This window comes from Amborella trichopoda, chromosome 8 (assembly GCF_054954075.1).
Source record: "Amborella trichopoda isolate Santa Cruz 75 chromosome 8, AtrichopodaSantaCruz75HAP2 v2.0, whole genome shotgun sequence".
Lineage (NCBI taxonomy): Eukaryota > Viridiplantae > Streptophyta > Magnoliopsida > Amborellales > Amborellaceae > Amborella > Amborella trichopoda.
Window position 1 is genome coordinate 35,992,962 of NC_142343.1, and position 20,609 is coordinate 36,013,570.

The window sequence follows — 20,609 nt, forward strand, 5'->3', positions numbered from 1 at the left end:
TAAAAATTTAATTGCTTGAAAAGATCCCATCTCAAGAGCTAAAACACTAACCCCGCAAATCATTTTATTTGAGATCATTTTATTTGAGAATTATTCATCTAGTAATTGTAAGGTGAATACAAAGTTTTCAGACCAAATCCCTCAAAGCAAAAAGGGATTAAGCACGCAATTGTTCCCAAGTGAGCGGCCTATATGCACTCACAAACTCATAACACGTTTGATTCACGTGAAATTTTTACATAAAACAAAAAATATGTGGGAATATTTTAATATCAATCGGTCTTAATGCATCTTTTCACACCCACGCGAACCAAATGTGCTGTACTACGTCCCCCACCTAGGTTTCAATTATTGTACCAATTTTAAGATACATGTATTAATGGATCTATTATTAAGGCTAGCCAAAATTTTCATCGACGTTTGAAATTCAGATACTAAGTAGTAATTTGAGATCCTTCAATTCTTGGCGGTCCAAGATGGAACATTTAGTATAAATTCAATAAAATTTGATGAACTTTCAACGAAATCAATTATATTGGCTTTTTTAGCTCGAGTTTGATTCAGTTCTGAAGTAAGTTTCGACTTTTATTCTTTTGTTTATTTTCTTGTGTCAACTCTAACGACATTTTTTTTTATGGAAAAGTATACAAAGAAATTATTTATTTTTAATAGAAGGAAATCACAATCACTTTTGTCCATCGGATTTCAAATTGGATGGTTGTGAGTATCATTAACTATGCCTCAAGTTCAAAAAAGAATTTATCAAACTTTGTGGCACACCTCAATCCATCCAATTTGACATCTAATTGCTAGTACTAATTGTGACCTCCTTGTACCAAAAATAAATGATATCAAAGTATTAGAATCCCTTTTTTTATTGTCGTTCACGTTACTTGCACATGTGCATGCCAAGTGCGCATACACAAGCTTGTCACAATGTGCGAGAGAGAGAGAGAGAGAGAGAGAGAGAGAGAGGGGTAAATGCTTGGGCAGCATGGAGGCAAAATGTGGCTTCTTTTTTTTTGCAGTGTTGCATGAATCAATCATTCCAACATCGGTATTATAAAGTTTTCACTGACAAAGAATATCGAAAATGGCTGTTGAATTTTACAAGTAACATCGGTATTATAAAGTTTTCACTGACAAAGAATATCGAAAATGGCTGATGAATTTTACAAGTAACATAAGCTGCAATTTTTTATGAAGAAAGTCCTTAGTTTAATTTTTATTGAGTTATATTCTGGGGCAGTTTGCCTTCAGAGAAAGCTTCAAATTTTCTCAAGTTATGCTTCTTGATGCCACTTCGGAACAAGGATGAGGCCAAATGTCTTGGACCCAAAGATTTTGAATCCTTCCCTCCACTGAGTTGGCCGGCTTTCTTTTTCAAATATATAGCCGTTTGAGCCTGGACTGCTTGCCACCAAGGATGAAGAACAAAAAAACCAAAAAACAAAACCTCTAGGAATCAAACATAAGTGTCACACAGCTGTGGGACTTTTCTACTAGTAAATTGTTTGACATAATTCTAAACCAGTCACAAGAAACGATAGAATCAAGGTTTTAAGAAATGGATTGGTGACCCAGATTGCACATCCGACTTTTTTATCCGGTTCAGAAAATCAACGATCCGGATTTTCGAACCAGACATTAAAAATTTAAAATAAAATGAAAAGAATAAAGAAAAAGTGGGGCAGGTTCTAATCAGTTCTTTGGCAGAACACTAATTCTACATTTCTGTTAGAGAATTAGCCAGAACTGGCTGTGTCATGGGGGAACCAGCCAGTTCTCGATATTTCACGAGAGCCGGTTCGGCCACGACGATTCCTGATCCGGATCAGCATTTTTTTAAACATTGGATAGAGTACAAACCATTGCCTAAAATTTGTAAGCCAATCTAAATTCTTGTGGAAATGAGGCTCGATAATCCCATAGAAAATTCATTTGCTTTCTCTTTTATTGTTGATAGGTAGTTACAATAGTAGGATCAAATTTGGGACATAATAACAAAGGGTAGCTCAGCTTGTTTGGGCTCTTAGGACGATCTTCAATGGATACAACCCTTGACCACCCTCGGCCATTCTGCAATGCCAAGACATAAAAAACTTACTCCATATAAGCATCTTATACCTCATGCTATTCCCCTTACCATGCCAACATCCCAAACATGTCAACAACTAGGGAGGCATTTAGAAGTTATTTTCATTTTAATTTTGGAGTTTCTTTTTCTTTTACAGTCCCAAATCGGATTTGTACGCTTCTTTGTACTTTTCTTATATTCTATATTCTATCTTAGGGGTTCCACTTCTATTAACAATGTCCAAGGTTTGTATCCCAACTTACCACCAAAAAAATGGCAAACTCGTTTGCTTCCATTTTTTGCATTAAAACTTCCAAATCATGATATTCTTTTGTTAAGATCCTTTTTGAGATGTTATTTCTGGATTTTATGAGCAATAACTGGAATTGCGTTAGCAGATCTTCAAGGCTCTTGTACAGTTTAGGATTAGTTTATTCGCATTCGGATGCCTAATTCTTGATTGCACGTGGAGAGAAAACCTCCCTTCACTAGCCTGACAAGCTTAATTCTGGTCCTACTTTCAAAACACAATCATAGCGATTAAGCTTTGGGGTGTGATTCAGAACAAGACGGTACAACAGCTAAGTTCTAGCGGGAACCCAGCATAGGTTAAACTAAATGCAACAGGAGCAGTGTGAATCTTGATGAAGCATTTGAAGGGGCATTGATTGGTGACTCTATCAATACCATACATTGGATTGGGGGAGACTCCCTGGTTCCATAGAGATTAGGAGAGTTTTCTTCAGAAATCAAATATTTATCAAGCTATTATACTGAGATTATTATTTGTGTGCCTAGTCGCACAAACAAGAGGAAAACTTGATGGCTGATAGGTTAGATAACATAACATAGATTATCTACAATTTGAATCACAATGTAGCACTGTTAAGTCTTCTTTTCTTTTATCGCCCTTGTGTTCTCTTGAATTTTGTAAGATTAAGATATCGATATTTACCAAAAATGAAGAAGACCATCGATCATTAGTATATAAGTTAAGGGTTCAGAAAGAAATATTTCATTTTTACTATCATGTTACTGGACACGGTTCTTCTATCATGAAATATGGATCTTAAAAAGTAGAAAGACATGTGAAAGATAAGAGGCTATCTAGGATATTTCAGTACCTGATTGAGAAGTTACTAAAGTCCTCGTAGCATCTTTCAGTTTCTTAATTTCCTCAACCTCGTGCGCTTGAACACAAGAAACACCATGATTTGGATGTGTTGACTGAAGGGATAGGACCGCATGATCATAACCCTAAAGGTAAAAGGAATTTCATTCAGAAAAATCAAGATGTTCATAAGTGACCACAATCTAACACCAGGTTTAAATTTCATAATGTCAAATCAAAAAGTAATATAATATAACACTAGACATATTGCATGTGGAACTGTTCAAGCATTGAAAAGAAGTCAATAAAACCATGAATTTGGATGTCATCCTTGATAAAGTTTTGAAACCAAAAGTTCTAACAATAGAAAACATTAAGATAAAGCACACAGAGTGTGTAAAAGAGTCTCAAATTTGTATAATTTCTTCTAATAATTAGCCTTAAACTTCCCTGTTAAACCAAGTATAATTTATATTATTGAAACCCCATGCATCCAACTTCATTCTTTTTCACTGTAGCAAAATCATATGCCCATATGCACTCCTCTATGAATGTTATTGTAACAAAATTACCACACAAAGCTCATATTCTTGTGTTTTTCACAACTTTTCTTTGAAATTAAGCAATAACAAACTTAGGACATTTCTTTCCCTGATAATTTATAGAGCACCAATATCAATAATCCACCAATGCACAGACTAGCCACTTATCAGTTTGATGATCAGCGCAATCCTGATAATGCTAAAAGAGTTACTTGTAGTATTATGACAAGATCTTAACACAGCCGTGAAGTTCTTTCTCTCTCAAAGACACTCGCATATTTCAGTTTAGGAGAGACCTCAAGCCTAAAGCCAAAAGTTAAAGATTAATCAAGAGCAGCATCAACCAAATGGTCCAAATCGAAGGAAAGATCTCCATATTGCCTGGTGTTTGAATTGCATTTCCATCATCCCAAATACAAGAGCTGCCACTGGTACCACCAACTGGCCACCGTCCACAACATTCTGCCAGCTCATCAAACACCGTACACTTGGACGGCGCCGTAAGCCTCATTCACTAAGTGCCATACGCCTCATTCACTAAGAACCGTGCGCATCCTTCACCAGCGCCGGTGCTTCACTAAAGGCAGCGCCGTGCGCTTCATTGTACTCCGCTGAAACCAGCGCCGTGCACCTTACTAAAATGATATGCCACATGCCTCACTAAATTCAACGTCGGGCGCCAACCAGCTGTGGTTCACCACCATCCCCAGTGAAGTGCACCCGAGCCACAAACACACCCCACGGGGTCATGCTGGCCACATTACTCGCTAGTGAAGGTTGCTCCATACCAGCCTACATCCTACAAAGTTTCACCACCATGGTAACCTACGCCATAGCCTAGGTGCACGACCCTAAACTTTACGGTCCAAGCTATATGACGTTAAATTGTAGTCCATGTCCTGACTACATGACGATAAAAGGCACTGCGTGAATGGTCTAGCTGCACGACCTAAAACTACAAAAAGTCCTCGCCGCAAGACTTTAAACTGAATAGCAACACGGTCCAAACTATATGACCTTAAACTATAGTACACGTCTTGGCCTTATGATGATAAAAGGCACCGCGCGAATGGTCTAGCTGCACGACCTAAAACTGCAAAAAGTCCTCGTCGCAAGACTTTAAACTGCATAGCAGTACAGTCCAAACTATATGACCTTAAACTGTAATCCACGTCCTGGCCGCATGACGATAAAAGGCATCGCATGAATGGTCTAGCTGCACGGCCTAAAACTGTAAAAAGTCCTTACCGCAAGGCTTTAAACTGCATAGCAGCACAGTCAAAACTGTATGACCTTAAACTATAGTACAAATCCTGACCGTATGACGATAAAAGGCACCACGCGGATGGTCTAGTTGCACGACCTAAAACTGCAAAAAGTCCTCGCAGCATGACTTTAAATTGCCAACCACGATCCAAACTATATGACCTTAAATTATAGTCACGTCCTGACCGTATGACGATAAAAGGCACCTGCGAGCGGTCTAGCTGCACGACCTAAAACTGTGAAAAGTCCTAGCCGTATGACTTTAAACTGCACAGCCACGGTCCAACTGTATGATCTAAAACTATAGTGCACATCCTGACTGACCGCATGACGTTAAACTGTTTCGCACAGGTCTCGGAGGCCTGACCTTAAACACACCTCCATATACATGCGCACCACACGGTGTGTGCATCACTCTTCATCCCCATGGAGCCATACTTACCCCAGCAATCCCTGATGGGTCCGCTTCTTACCGAGCCATTATCTCTATCCCTTGGAGTTTTACCTACATGACGACTCACACACGCGCACCCAACACCTTTGGCGCATACCACCTTCATCAACTCTTCAAGGAATACATCTTCCTCAGCACCATCCATCACTTTCCAAAGAGCCTCACCCACTCTCACAAAGCGGCAAGCCCCTTCAATGCCCTCGCTCGCCGCAAGCTAGTGGGTCACCACGATCCACTTTCCCAAAATGGGCCGAAAGCCACCAGATCCGCCCCATAGTAACACGGTCCAACTGTATGACCTAAACTATAGTCATGTCTTGACTGTACGACGTTAAAAGGCACCACGCAAATGGTCTAGCTGCATGACCTTAAACTACAAAAAGTCTTCGCAACATGACATTAAACTGCAAAAAGTCCTCGCAACATGACTTTAAACTGCACAACCTCGGTCTAACTGTATGACCTAAAACTATAGTAAACGTCCTAGCCACATGATGTTAAAAGGCTTCGCACAGGTCACAGAGGCATGACCTTAAATATACCCCCACAAAAAAAATGATGAAAAGGGACGGGCACAGTCACGAAACCGTTAGTAAAAATGTCTTAAAAGCAAAAACCCAAGCACGATGAAAACCCGACAAGGGCGCCGTGAGCAAAAACGGATGAAAATGGGTGGACATGGCCGCCAGGCCATGGGTAAAGGAGCCCCAAATATAAGGGAAGTCGGTGAAAATCGTGCCAACGGTGCCACTTCCCCAATCCAAGTGAAAACCCAAAAAGCGTGCTTGGACCAACAAGCAGGTTGATACGACACATGTCATCACAGACAGCCCCAGCTTGTACCCTCAAGAAAATCCCTGATGTCACCTTGATGTCAGGGCTCAAAAAAAAAAAAAAAAAAGATGAGCACCATTCGCCGCTACCTGGTCCCAAAGAGTTCCAGGCAGCACAAAACTTCAAGAAAGACTTCACCACCTGGTCCCAAAGAGCTCCAGGCAGCACAAGAGAAAACCCTGGTTCCAACTAAAGAGGATGCACACAAAAATCCCCAGTGGTGGAATCACAACATCACAAACGGCTCACATGAGGGTGAGACAATAGGCCTCACTATGTCCATGCCCCACTGAGAGAAGGGCCATGATGTAACTGTGGGATGCAACGGCTCTGGGGATTGATGTATGAGATTTGAGTGTATCTGATACAACTGACATCGCTTGGAGTAATTTAACGCATCTGCGATCATCAATGGTAAGTAATACCCCAATCTGCATATCCGTTCATAGAGTTTATGCCCAAATTGATGAAGCCCACGGACTCTTCCATGCACTACTTCCAATACCCGGGTTGCATCTTTCATGTTGACGCATCTAAGAAGGATTCCATCAAAAGAGCGTCAGAAGAGAACATTCCCATCAAGGAGGGTGTACTTGGTAGACATACGTCGTACACTGTTGCGCTCGACGCGATCCTCTGGCAGTCTGCCATATTTTATAAAGTCAATGATGGGTTTCCTCCAATCCTCAACCAATTCAATTTCCATGCACATTGGGTCGAAGAATCCTTTGCTCGACTTCTCAGACTCCTGACTTTGAGGACGCAGCGCGCCCTTCTCAGCTTTGATGGCGTCTTTGGCAGCCAAGAGTGCCCCGAATGGGTACGGAGGACATTCCGGGAAGAGAATCCTTTCATCATCCCCGTCAACGCCCTCTGTCAATTCTAGGTGTCTCCATTCTGCCACCCATATAAGCGTCGGCCCTTTTGGAGCTATTTGGATAGTTGCCCCGAGCTTGGCTAACGCGTCAGCTTGAGAGATCAATCGCCTGGGAATGTGCATCAACGATACGCTCTCAAATTGCACCATGAAGGATTTTGCAGTATCGTGGCATGGTTTGAGGGTGTCCTTTCTTACATTGTATATCTCAGTTGCCGAATCACCAACTCAGAGTCGCCAAAGATGGAAAGTTGTTCTATTTTTAACTCTAGAGCGACTTTCAGTCCTATTATGAGAGCCTGGTGTTTAAAGACATTTGTCAACACCTTGGACCTCGATGTGGAATAAAAAATAAAAAAAAAGAGAAACCGGTAAATAAAGCCTGGCAATTCAGTGGAAAAGTCGTCAGTCTCAGAATGACCCCAAAATGGGCCAAGATCTTCCAATGGACTCCAAAATGCCACCTGCCAAGTTCTGTCACATTCTGACTTGTCCAAGGCTGTGCAGTCAAAGAAACAAGTATGGTAGAATCAACCTCTAGCACCGGAGCCAGAAGAAAACCTAAAGAGAAGTCGCCATTTTGTAGCAAGTGTTGCAGGAAATACAGCAGTGGCGCACCGTGATCAAATGGCTGTATCACGATGCTTGTGCATCTGATCAAAGCGAGACCAGTCCCGTCGTATAGATGAGGCCCAAAGCTACCTCTAGGCCAAGTCTCACATGAAACCAACGGTCGGATTTGACACACGGAGAAGATGAAGCTACTACAAATTCCATCCAGCAAGACTAGATTCCGGCCAAAAATTTCAAGAATGGGAAAAACTTCATTCGGGCATGAAATCAAGTCTCGTTTGTTGCAAAATGATGATGAGACAATGCTCATCACGATTAAATGAAGAAATCACAAAAACATGTCAACAATCAACTCACTGAGGAGGCCCGCATTGGGTTCCTGTGAGGATGAAACAAGCAAAGGAGAGAGAGAGAGAGAGAAAGGGGGCAGAGAGAAAGAGGGAGAGAGAAGGGGGAAGAAAAGGGAGAAAGAGGGAGAAGAGACTTACCTAACCGCTGGGGGAGGCAAAGGTACCCGCAAAATTCTGTCTCCCCACTCTCTCATGGACGTAATGCACCAACATTGAGGCAAAATGGGAGTTTTCTATTGCCAAATATTGATCCTTTTACATGAAGTGCACGTTCAAATATATAGAGGTGGGGTCCAAACATGGGTGGATGCTCAAAAGCCACCTCATTGCTTAAAAATAACAATTAAACTAATTAAAAAAAAATGAAAAAATAGGGGTAAAATGACCATTCTGCCCCTGCCCTAACAAAGCCACGAATTTCATTTTGGTCCCTGTTGCAGTCCAAGAACTTTCGTGATTTTCAATGGTAGATTCGGGGTTCTTTGGCATTTGTTCAGCCAAAAGATACTCATTTTCTTATTCAGCTCGGAATGGTGATCGTTTTGATGCCCATTTCGAGCCTTGGATCGTGTTTTTGAGGCACGATCAAGCGATACTCATTTCATGAGACTTTTACAATTTTTGAGTGAAGATAGTGTTCAATTCTTGACATGTTTCTATGATTGCTTTATTCAATCGTGACAAACATTGTCCCACAAATGTTTCATAACAAACGGGACTCAATTTCGTGCCCGAATGAGGTTTTTCCCATTCTTGGATTCTTTGGTCGGAATCTAATCTTGCTGGCCGGAATTTGCAGTCGCCTTATCTTCTCCGTGTGCCAAATCCGACCGTTCACCACGCATGAGATTTGGCCCAATGGTAGCCTTGAACCTTACGCACGCAAGGGGACCGGTCTTGCATCGATAGGGTACACAAGCGTCGTGATGCGGTCATTCGATTAGAACACGCCACTGTTGTATTTTCTACAACACTTGTCACAAATTGGCAACTTCTCTCTAGCTTCTCTCCCTGCTCAGGCATTGTTACGGCGCGTGCCACATATCAAAATGCTTGAGGGAAAGAGCCCAACACGCTCCCAAAATTTGAACGCAAGTCGACCTTGGACAAGTGAGATACAACATGTTGAAGTTGCTGCCCGGGAATGTAACACCAGCCAGCATCCATGGCGGCTAGGTGCAGGGAGGCATCACGGGAACAGTGTGCAGCCTACCCCTTTTCAATGTTTTACCTATAACTTCTTCCCAGAGTGTCCGATTGAGCTAAAATTTGACCCACATGGGTTTTCAACTGCGTCGGATCCAATGGCGGTGGTCTCACAACCATTCGACACTCCGTCAGTAGTCCAATTATAGGGGTCCGTTACAGGGCATTAGGAGCCATTTTTCCATAATCGTTTCTTCGTCTGCGCTGCCTAAACCAGCTTTGGGTATAACATCTGATTGCCGCTCCAAAGTCAGGGTTGACCTAGCCTTCTAGGGGCATCATTGGTTCGTCGGAGTGACTTTCTTGTTTGTTTGTTGTGCTGAAGAGCCTTTTGTTGGAGCAACCCTGTCATAAAACCATATGGGGTAAAATGAGGATGAAAATCTGAGCATCTAAGGAGATGGTTGTTTGAACGTATTTTTCAACACCATGTATCGTCGGTAGATGAGTCGGTAAATAAAGCCTCACAGTCAGTAGAAGTTCCCATAGTCCCAGAATGGTCTTAGGACGCGCCAAGATTTTTACAAGGACATCAGAGAGCCACCCGCCAAGTTTCGTCTCATTCCGACAAGTCTAAGGCAGTGCAGACAAAGAAACTGTTTTGACAGAATCAACATCTAGCACCTCAAAATGGCTTATAACTACCGTTATACTTTCGAAGCACCAAAAGGTCGTGGGACCCACGCCATTGGATCCAGCATGGTTGAAAACTCCAGAGGTCAAATTTCAGCCTAAACAGACACTCCAGGAAGAAGTTATAAACAAAACATCAAAACAGGAGGAGCCACATGCTATTCTCTTGAGGCTACCCAGTAACTCAACACCATTGAAGCACAATCACGCACCAGCAACTTGCAACACCTATATCTCCATCGTCTGAGGTCGGATCACGCTCAAACCAGTTGGAGCGTGTTCGTCTCGTCGAGAGGAACATTTTGATATGTGGTACGTCCCGTGGTGATGTCAGGGAGAAAAGCTAAAGAGAAGATCATGATTTGAAGCCGTATCCAAATAAGCATCAGAAAACAGCCTTTCAAATATTGCCCAAAAATATCAGTAGTGGCAAACTCTACAAACCTTTCTCAAAAATATAATGAGGATATTATCTGTGACTCATTCCAACGGCATGTCAAAGTAATAAGTTCCCTCCATAATTTTCACCAGCAGATGCCTACACAGATTCAAAGTGAAAATTGCCAAGAAATAGAAAGACAAGATAACCATATATAAATAACAAACTTGTTTAAGACCATGGAGAAAAATAAAAGAAAAGGACATGACCTATTTTGAAAATGGATCCACAAGCGTGCAACTGGCTCTATCCTCAAGTCAATAACACGCACAAGATAATTTATGACCAAATAACTTTCTTTAAAGAATATAGCCATAAAATAATTTGTACAAACTGAGGAGAGCTCAAGGGAAGGAATGAATCCAGGATATTAGCTCCAAAAAAATTTAATCAATATTTGAGCCACATTGCAAAATTTAAGTAATAAGTTTCTTCTATAGCCTAAGCTTCACTGCATTAATATAAAATTTTCTATAAGAAAGAAACACAACAACAACTAGGAAAAAATACATACTATGAAAATCATGTACCAGAAAGATATTCTTAATAACCTTCATGCAATTTCGATAGTGGGAAATGATTTTTGAGGAGGAATACAAAGTCTTACAAAATTTCTCAAGTGTTCATGAAAACTCTCAAATAATTTTCCTGAAGTCTTGAAACCAATGATCTCTCCTTCTTTGGCAATTCAACCAATGATTTCTCCTGCTTTGGAAATTCAGTATTTAATTTGTTTTCTAACAGTAATATTGTGTTATAGAGGACATTGTGTAAGTGAAATTGGAAACAGACATTCCCCGAGGGTAATGAAGAATTTAAAAGGTAGGGAAGTGCACCACTAAAGTAACCACAAAATGTTGATAAGCTAGTCCTACACCATACAGGACACATGATACTTGATAGTCAACGTTATAAATACTACCAAACTTGCAACGGGTCCAAGGTTGCACTGAGAACTGGACACTGTTGTGCTCTAGGTTCACCCCTATTTGCAACAGCAGTCCCTCACAAATTATATGCAACACTGTCATTTGAAGGCATCTACGATAATTAGAAATGAGTCAAAGCATGGCCTACTTGACCTTGAGAACTTCAGCCAATTGCGTTAACATCAAAATCTACATTCGACCAAAATACTATGGTCCTATGAGAAAATGATTCGCCAAGAGTGGCATTGTTTGGGCACTATTAACAATCCTCAGTCACTTGATAGATCCACATTTTGCCTTGAATTTCCATCCAAGTTCGATTTGAACAAGCTGTGACAGAGCAGATATGAGTAAACCACACAGATGGTAAGTGCATCTCCAGGTTTAGATGATAGATGTGACCTGTCCAACACAATGTAACCTCATCTAGTGCAATCAGAATTCTGCAATATAATTTGAAAGTATCATTCCCTGACAGCTGATGGTGCTCAGATCTTCCCCGTAATAGCAATGATTTCTCAATTTTCATACCATGAAGATAAAATCTCGAGCTCTCAATAACTTAACTTGATTTGTCATGCTATTGGACTTGTTCTGACTGAGAATGGCATCCCCTAAGCGAGCTTCTCCCCCAAAATCACATAGAATGAAAAGCTTACCTGATTCATGACTATTTCAATAACATGGTAAGTAAGGAGGCAATGACGAATATTTGAGGGGATGATGGCTATACTCTTTGGCTCGCCCATAAGGGCAGCCACAAGCTAAGAAATCCAATAGTTTTATGTTGTGATCAACTGGGATTTTCTCAGCATGAAAAGGCATGCTAGGCTGGAGATCTAATGAAATTTGTGTTCGTCATCCAACTCGCCACAGGTGGGTTTTCTCTCTCACTAGAGATAGCCAAGCACAAAAGGAGGAATAGTCCCTATTTTGTTATATGCCACGACTATGATCATCGTCGAACAAGTCTCAGCAGCCCAAAGACTATTTGGAGCCGATGAAGTTAAGCCTCTTCCATAGACCATTCTGATGGTATGAAGCTTAGATAAATCATAAGAATGCCTTAACCAAGGAAAACAGTAAATCTGTCACAAGAGGATTGAAGCCTGTTCAGAAATTTCAGCAAAATTGTCCTTCAAATCTCCACAAGACATTCAATGTGTGTTCAGACCTTCCATAATCTATAGGTTTGAGTGGGAATTAGATCTAGAGACAATTTAGAGACCAACCCCGATTGCAACTCGGCATAGCCGAAATTGAGTCAGAGAATTAGCCAAGCCTTCATGGAGAATAGTGAGAGAAGTCAATTCGAGTGAGTTCGAAATCAACTTGCTGCATTTTAGAAATATTTTCAATCTAGGTAATAATCCCATTATCCTTTACAGAGATTCTTAAAATTCAACCAATGTGAAAACTAATGTTAGATGAAAGGCCCCCAAATTTATTCTAAGAGTGGAATTTGGCTTCTCTGACCAGATGAACTTTTCTACAACATTCGGCACATTACTTTGCATGCGTGACCTGCTCAGCTCAATCGGGGAATTTAATCTCCTGCAGCATGATCATGCTCTGCTCTATCAAGAGTCATAACAATGCGAGTACCCAGTCGTTCTCAAACGGGTACCTTGTTTTGATGTTTGGTCCAGAAATCACTTCGGTTTTGGTTTTTAGGAGGTGGGACCCGATTGTACGACTGCTGCTTATTGCCGTCGACTTGAGGGGCAGCAGTAGCTCCCGCACTAATGCCCAGGGCAACCAGCAGAAAGGGGTGATCAGCGTCGCCGTCTCAGTCACTAACAGGAAGAAGGCTACCTCTCAGACGTTGAATCACCCCGACTGTTTCTCCCATACCACCTCGTGCTACCATGCGTCCTCAAAAACGCAGCAGTGGCATGCTTTCATCATTCGGGAGCCGTCAGTTAGCTCTTTGTCTTCTGTCTCCTCAGAATCATTTGCTAGTCGTTCCGAGTCACCCTTTGCTTTTTTTTCATCGTCTTCTTCCTCCCTTGAGCTATTCTCTGCTTCTTCAGAGACTGAGGCAGATAACGTAGGCTCTCCTAGCCCCATCATCGTTGCTTTCGATCAAGAGGTGACGCCTGAGCTTGAAGCGGTTCAGGGAGAAAGCTTGAGATAGACAGGATGCCTGAGCAACAAGGGTCTGCTGCCCCGGGTGCAGTGAGGGATGAGGTCACGGACGGCCCGAGCAGTCCTGCGAGGGCGGAGCCCAAAGCTGAGCTCCGGGAGGTGGCTGCCCCAAGAGATGTTGATGATGAGGCCATGGTGAACGCAGACCCAAGCCATTCTCAAGAGGAAGGTCTTGAGGGTCCAGAGGCAGTGGCCCAAGGAGGCGCAGATCCTGAGGATGAAGGAATAGAGCGCTTTGTGGCGGAGGCTCTGGCTGCAGAGGATGCAGGCCAGGTAGAAGTCGTGGCCGAAACTGAAATGGCGGACCCAGGGGAAGGAGTCGGCCTTGAACCTGCCGAAGCTGGCATGGCAATTCAAGAGGGTAAGGGTTCAGAAGAGGAAATTGGTGTTGTGGAGGCCGAGCATATTGAGGCAGGAACAGCGGCTCCAGAAGACCAGGCAAAGGAGGTTGACGGAAGGACCATGAGTGACGGTCCAAAAGAGGGGAATAATGCTAAGGATTCCGGGCAACCTGGGACTGAGGCCTGCTCTACATCTGAGGAGCCTGGGGCCTCGAGCTTTATGATTTCTCCAGCGGAGGTGGTCACGAGCATGGCAATTGTCCCTTCTACCTCAGCCTAAGAGGTCGAGACTGCTTCTGTTGCAGGGACCTTTGTCACTCTTCCCAGGCCAAATTTTGGCGGGGTGCCCGGCATAATCATCGACATGCTCCGTCTTGGTGCTCAAAAGATGAAGGGACTTCCCTTAGCTGAACTTGATGATGCATCTCAAAACCTAAGGCAGCTTGCTCTTCTAGGGGATGAGAGAGAGATCCTTCCTTATTTTGATAGCATCTTGAATGAGGTAGAAGGGTGGAGACTCAAGGCCTTACAACAAGAAGCAACTGTGCGGTAGCTAGAGAACTCTCAGTTGGCTTCATTGGAGGCCTCCCTCATGCGTCGTCGCGAATCTGTAGAGGCCCAAACACAGAAGAGGGAAGCCACAGCCTCTCGAAGGTCAAACCTCACTGAAGGGGCAGTCGCTCGCCATAACAAGATGACTGTCTTGAAGGCTAAAATAGCGAGGCTGACGAAGGAGTTCAAGGGGCTAGAGATTGAGACAAAAGCTTGGGAGGCTGAAGACGCAGCTCTTGCTGAGTAGCTATCGACTCTTGATTATTCTCTGGAGGAGGAGACTGCTCTATTGAAGCAAGAGGCCCAGATAGTGCTCAATCTGAAGTGGAGCATTGAACAGGCCAAAGTATCTTCTGAAGCATGTCTGGTGAAGATTAATGACATCCGTGATCGCTTTTGAGGATGCCATCCTATCTCCCTTTTGTTTCTTTGTTCATTGACACTTTTTAGTCAATGAAATACCTATTTTCTTCTTTCTATCTCATTCTCTTCTTTTATGCTTCTTTGGGTTTTTCTCCTTGGGTGACCCTCGTTTTATTGTCTCTGAACCTTTAATGAGGGAGATGAGACAGGATATCCAATGCCTTGCTTTTGTTTGTGACAACCAGCCGTGGCTTCAATGACCTCAAATGGAGTAGTAGTCACTTTCTCTCCTCTTAATGTTTGGTTAGCGAGAGGCTTGTAATTCATCGTTCTCATAGTGACATGAGCCTTGTCACTGTAAATACTCCAATTCGGATGGGCTTTAGCTTCTATTCGAGGCACGTTCCCTTTGAGCTCATCATAGCTCTTGGTCTCAAGTATGAACTCCTTCAAGTGTTTTGAAGCAGTTTATATGACTATCAATAGATTTTGGATACTCTGAACTTCGCTTTCTAAATTAGCAAGGTATATTGCTCTTGAGAGTGAGAGAGTTATTCTTCTTCTGACCTTTCTTCTTCTAAAGAATCCGGGAAGCGCAAGACCTTCGGCTGGCTACTGGTCTAAGCTGACCCTGTGGTGGGACGCGAAGAGTCTTCCCTGCTCAAGGAAGCCGGGATTTGCAGTATCCTTAGTGGTGGCTGCTGTATCTGTTCTGCTTCCAGAAGTGCAATAGGGACATGCAAGAACTTTTGGTGGTCTGGCGTGTACGTGACCTTTGGGGTCAGGAAGTCAATCCCCATGGCTTCTGTTGCCTCGAGAACGTCTTCTGGTTCATCATTTTTGGCAAGCAACTCAAGGCTCGAAGAGGAGGTGAGGTTGTCATCTTTGGGAAGGGATGATGTTGCTTCCAGGACGGAACAGGGAAAATTAGAATGAATCGGGGTTAAGGGGAGAATCTTGCCCTGTCTTGCCTCTTCTTTGAACATGTCTGTGAGCATCTGTCACATGTCCTCGACATCTTCATGGGGTGAGAGTTCTGTCTTTCTTACAGTTTCCCGGTCATCATCATTGGGCTCTTGGGATGACATCGGTTCTGTGAAGTAGTACTTTGCATCAGCATAATGTGACTCAGCTACAGGAAACGTTCTTTTGTCAACATAGATCATTTACTGTCTCCCATCCCGACAATACTTGAAGCATTGATGCAGTGTGGACAGAATTACCCCCTGGTCATGCAACCAAGGGCGGCCGAGAAGGATGTTGTACGAAGTGTCAGTGTTGATCATATGAAACTGAGCGTAATCATTTAATTCACCAATTTTGAGGCGAAGACGAATTGTACCTGCTGGCTTCTCTCTCGATTGGTTGAACCCCTGGACTGTGATGTGAGGTTGAGTGAGGTCTTCAGATCCTAATCCCAATTGAGTGAGAATCCTTCTCGAGATAAGATTGACAGCTGATCCTCCATCCAACATGATTCGATTGATAGGGCATGCATGCGATTCACCCGTCACAAAGGGAGAGCGATTGTGAAACTTTTCTCCCAATTGAAGGTCATCCTTTGAAAAGGTGATTGCCAAACAGCCGCTTAGAATTGCCGGGTCTACCTTGATGGGCTCAACTTCGGTCTCATACACTTCTGGATTGGAGAGAGCTTGGATCAGAGCCGTCTGATAGTCTCTTGAAACCAAGTGGGCGTCGTAAATACTGAGAAGGGCCAGAAGCTTCCTCAAGTGCCCGATCAAATCGTACTTCACCTTGTCATCTTTGCCCTTTTGTACCCTGATCCTGTCGCAGGCTTAGGAGGGATGGTAGGTTGTGATGTAGGCTTGGGTGGAGTAGGGTTAGATGGAGCAGGCTTAGGTGTCGGCTGGTTTTGCAATACAACCGACACGGGCTGAGTGGTTTGAGTGGGTTTGGTAGAAGTTGGTTTTTGCCGAATAGGGATGGCACCCCAGAATCACTGTCGGAATCCCTGTGCTCGCCGGCACTTCTCACTCCTCTGTTACAAAACCACTACCGGAGTCCTCGCGCTGCTAGAACTCTCAGCCGGAAAACTCCTCGCCACAGTTCATAATGTCAAATCAAAAAGTAATATGATATAACACAAGACATATTGCATGTGAAACTGTTCAAGCATTGAAAAGAAGTCAATAAAACCCTGAATTTGGATGTCATCCTTAATAAGTTTTGAAACAAGAAGTTCTAACAATAGAAAACATTAAGATAAAGCACACAGAGTGAGTAAAAGAGCCTCAAATTTGTATAATTTCTTCTAATAAGTAGCCTTAAACTTCCCTGTTAAACCAAGTATAATTTGTATTATTGAAACCCCATGCAGCCAACTCCATTCTTTTTCACTGTAGCAAAATCATATGCCCATATGCACTCCTCTATGAATGTTATTGAAACAAAATTACCACACAAAGCTCATATTCTTGTGTTTTTCACAACTTTTCTTTGAAATTAAGCAATAACAAACTTAAGACATTTATTTCCCTGATAATTTATAGAGCACCAATATCAACAATCCAAGCACAGACTAACCACTTATCAGTTTGATGACCAGTGCAATCCTGGTAATGCTAAAAGAGTTACTTGTAGAATTACGATAAGATCTTAACACACGCGTGAAGTTCTCTATCTCTCAAAGACACTCGCATATTTCTGTTTAGGAGAGACCTCAAGCCTAAAGCTAAAAGTTAAAGATTAATCAAGAGCGGCATTAACCAAACGGTCCAAATCTAAGGAAAGATCTCCATATTGCCTGGTGTTTGAATTGCATATCCATCATGAAGAATGAGAATTTTGTGCTTAGGCTTGTACAATACTATATAAAACCACCCTTGCTGACTCCTAGCAATAGAAAAGAAGACAAAATACATGGAGAAAAATGTATAAATTGAATGTCAAAGCGTTCAGCAATCTACCAGACTACATGCTATAAATAATAATTTGATATTTAAAGCTTGGTGTTCAACATACAATTGTAGTCACACAGTTTTCAAGTGGAAACAAGATCCAAGGAAACATGCCCCTTTTACAAGTAGAAATACAGAATCAAATGGACTCATGTTTTGAAGAAACAAAAAAATCAGTAATAGTAATTCAAGATGTTCAGATAAATCATATTTCGAATCTTTACAATGGAAAATAAAGCCTAATAAGTTTCTCTAAAATAGAATCTGAAGATAATTGACCCTGTGAGTTGTCATTATGCAAAATACAAAACAGATGTAAAAGATAAACATCACCTGGATTGCATTTAAATAAAATCCATTGTTCAGTGAATCTTCAGCAAACTTTAACCACTCATCATATGAAACTTGCAAATGAGGACTATTCACAAAAACATGATCTCGTAAAACCAAAGCCTCGTATTTCAATGCCAGGGAATTCTGCAAGATAACTTGAATTGATCAAAAATGTTCATCAGAAAAAATAACTTATGAAGAATGTGATCAGCAACAACCGTGAAGCATTAAGAAAATGCATCTATGCTGACATTGAAAAGTGAATCGTAATTGAAAATTTTTGTTGAGTAAAACATTAACATATGGAGAACAAACAAGACTAAGTTGGCAGATGTGAGCGAATTCCACAAAGTTATGCATCCTTAAGAATATGCCAAAATCGATAAAATAGATGCAGGCTACTAAAATGTTCATGCTATTCTTTGTTAAAAAATAAAGCAAGGATCTATGGTATCATCAAGACCGCCATTTTAATATGGAAATGTCAAAAGCTAAATTGCTTCAAGTACTAATGATTCCAGCTCTTAAAGCGGCAGTTCGGGTATATAAACCTACAATGCCAATCAAAATCCCTTTAAGCTAAAAAGAAAGTGATGACCAAAAACACATTCACAGTTGGAATTGATAATCATCAATTTTAATCCCCTAGTTCAATGTAGAAAAATCATCTACAACCAAACAATAAAGCTAACACAATGTTCAACAAACAAAGGGCACATCCTAATAAAAAAAAAATTCATATCCAACATCTGTAAGTAAAATCCATAACTTATGAATTAGATGCTAAAAACGTCCCCTGCAATCATAAGCAACATTGAAGTACATAATTCAAACAACCAATTCAGTTAGATAATGTACAAAAACACTGATTACCATGCTCTTAAGCTGACGCCCCTTTCTTTTGAGATCAAATACAAGAGGGAAATAAAAAGAAAAATAGAAAACTGGGATTAAGATAATGAAAACATGAGAAAATTAAGTACACAAAAAAAACTGGGAAGAATTTGTGAAGTGACAAAATAGTTTGGACTCATTTTTTGAGTGTTTTGAGATATATCTCCCTCTGTTCTGCCTAGAAAGACTATAAAATCATCAAAAAACTGATAAAAGTGAAGCATCAACCATTTCCACTTTTCATATTTCCATTTTCTCAACTCTAATGTTAATTTTGTTGCATAGAGATAGTATGAAAAACTGAATTAAAGAAAATCAATGTCAGGGAATAAATTCACAGATGCATTAACAAAACTTCACATCTTCGAATGCAAAATAAGCAAAGAGAGGAAAAACAAGACCTCAACATCCCCTGCAAGAGCGAAAGCATGGACAAAGAAACCTATAATTTGAAGCTTTTCTTCAACTGTTTTCTCCAAAACTTCCACTCCTTTAAGGCTTTCAAACGCAGTAGATTGCAAAATCTCCCTTACAAGAGATCGAACAGAGAGCAAAAGCCCTACATCTTTCGAGTGCATGATAGTATGCAAAACCCTAAGAGTCGAATCGTCATAGCTGCAAATATAATAACAAAAGCAACATTTTCTCAGTATCCATGGCAAGGGTTTGTAAAGTTTTTGCCCTAAATAACAATAAAGATCAATAAAAATTTTAGTTCAGTGCAAGGAATTTCTCAGGCCTATATGGCAGAGATCCAGAAAAACTTAGATTGAGAGACCTGCGAATGAGAGAGAATGTAGTGAGAGAGAGATGAAAAGTTAGAGAGAAAACCGCTTGAGGATGAGTTGGGAGCGGAATATTGAAATGAGTTCCTCAGCTTCTCCCGCCATTTCAACACTCACAAAGGGACGCTTCTATTTCTCTTTATACGAGGAGATTTAAATGCACAGTAATTACGGAGATGTCCCTGAAAGGCCTGTTCGGATCTCCTCTTTGGAATATGGACAGGTTTCTACGAGTCAGCCTACTCATATATATAACACATGCGCCTCTATTTAAAATCTACGTTGTCCCATGTAGAATCTATTTTAAATACGGAAAAAATTCAAAGAAAATTATAGGTACTTCAAAATCAATTTTAAAAAATCCTATCGCCCAACGTTTTTTTTTCTTGTATTTATCCTTCAATCAAGAAACAACATATTTAAATGAAAATGCCCTTACCATCTCTCTATGCAAACAACAATCGGACACATTTCGGCCTTTTGAACTCTCTCTACACACTCTCTTTCTCTGCTCATTATAACTCTCCTCTCCACTATCTCATTTTCTCTCTTTACCTACCCTCTCACTTCCTCTGTCTACCCATCCTCTTTCTCTACTTGCCTTTTGTACCTCTAAGGTAGTCCTGTACACTAGCCATGTATTGATCCAGAGAAACCTCTATAATGGTCTGACCACAAAAAAAATTTTGATCCAACATCTAGTGTGCCAAAGAAGCCTATGTCCATTTAAGGCGGTTCGATACCTAGTGTGTCGGACCGAATTTTTTTTTGCAAGAGGAGAGAGAGAAGAAGAGATGGCATGTAGAGAGAGATAACAAGCAAATAAAGAGATAAATGACTGTAGAGAGAAAAAAAAAAGTAGATACATAAAAAATAGGGAGAGAACATGAGAGGGAGTTCAAAAAGCTAACATGTGTAGTATTTTGGTTTGTGTAGAGGGGGCAAGGGCATTTTTGTTTTTAACTTGTCGACTTCTTGACT

The 20,609-nt window shown here is 41.4% G+C and overlaps 1 protein-coding gene across 1 annotated transcript; it reads right to left on the reverse strand.

The window, feature by feature from the left end:
- Positions 1 to 1,899: 1,899 nt before the first annotated feature.
- On the reverse strand, positions 1,900 to 19,736 carry LOC18437156 (protein DOUBLE-STRAND BREAK FORMATION). The gene is made up of 5 exons (XM_020668995.2): positions 19,675 to 19,736; positions 19,245 to 19,458; positions 17,950 to 18,093; positions 3,202 to 3,334; positions 1,900 to 2,079 (listed from the first exon to the last, which is right to left on the reverse strand). The coding sequence occupies exons 1-5, from the start codon at positions 19,731 to 19,733 to the stop codon at positions 2,045 to 2,047; spliced, it is 585 nt and encodes a 194-aa protein (XP_020524654.1). The 5' UTR covers positions 19,734 to 19,736; the 3' UTR covers positions 1,900 to 2,044.
- Between the last annotated feature and the right edge of the window lie 873 nt (positions 19,737 to 20,609).

What these genes read in the sequence shown, in the direction of transcription:
- LOC18437156 (XM_020668995.2), bottom strand. Translation starts at nt 19,733, where the DNA reads ATGGCGGGAGAAGCTGAGGAACTCATTTCAATATTCCGCTCCCAACTC. An exon ending in TTTATTTAAATGCAATCCAG is followed by an intron (nt 3,335 to 17,949) that starts GTGATGTTTATC and finishes TTTTACCTTTAG; the next exon opens with GGTTATGATCATGCGGTCCT. An exon ending in TTTAGTAACTTCTCAATCAG is followed by an intron (nt 2,080 to 3,201) that starts GTACTGAAATAT and finishes TTGGCATTGCAG; the next exon opens with AATGGCCGAGGGTGGTCAAG.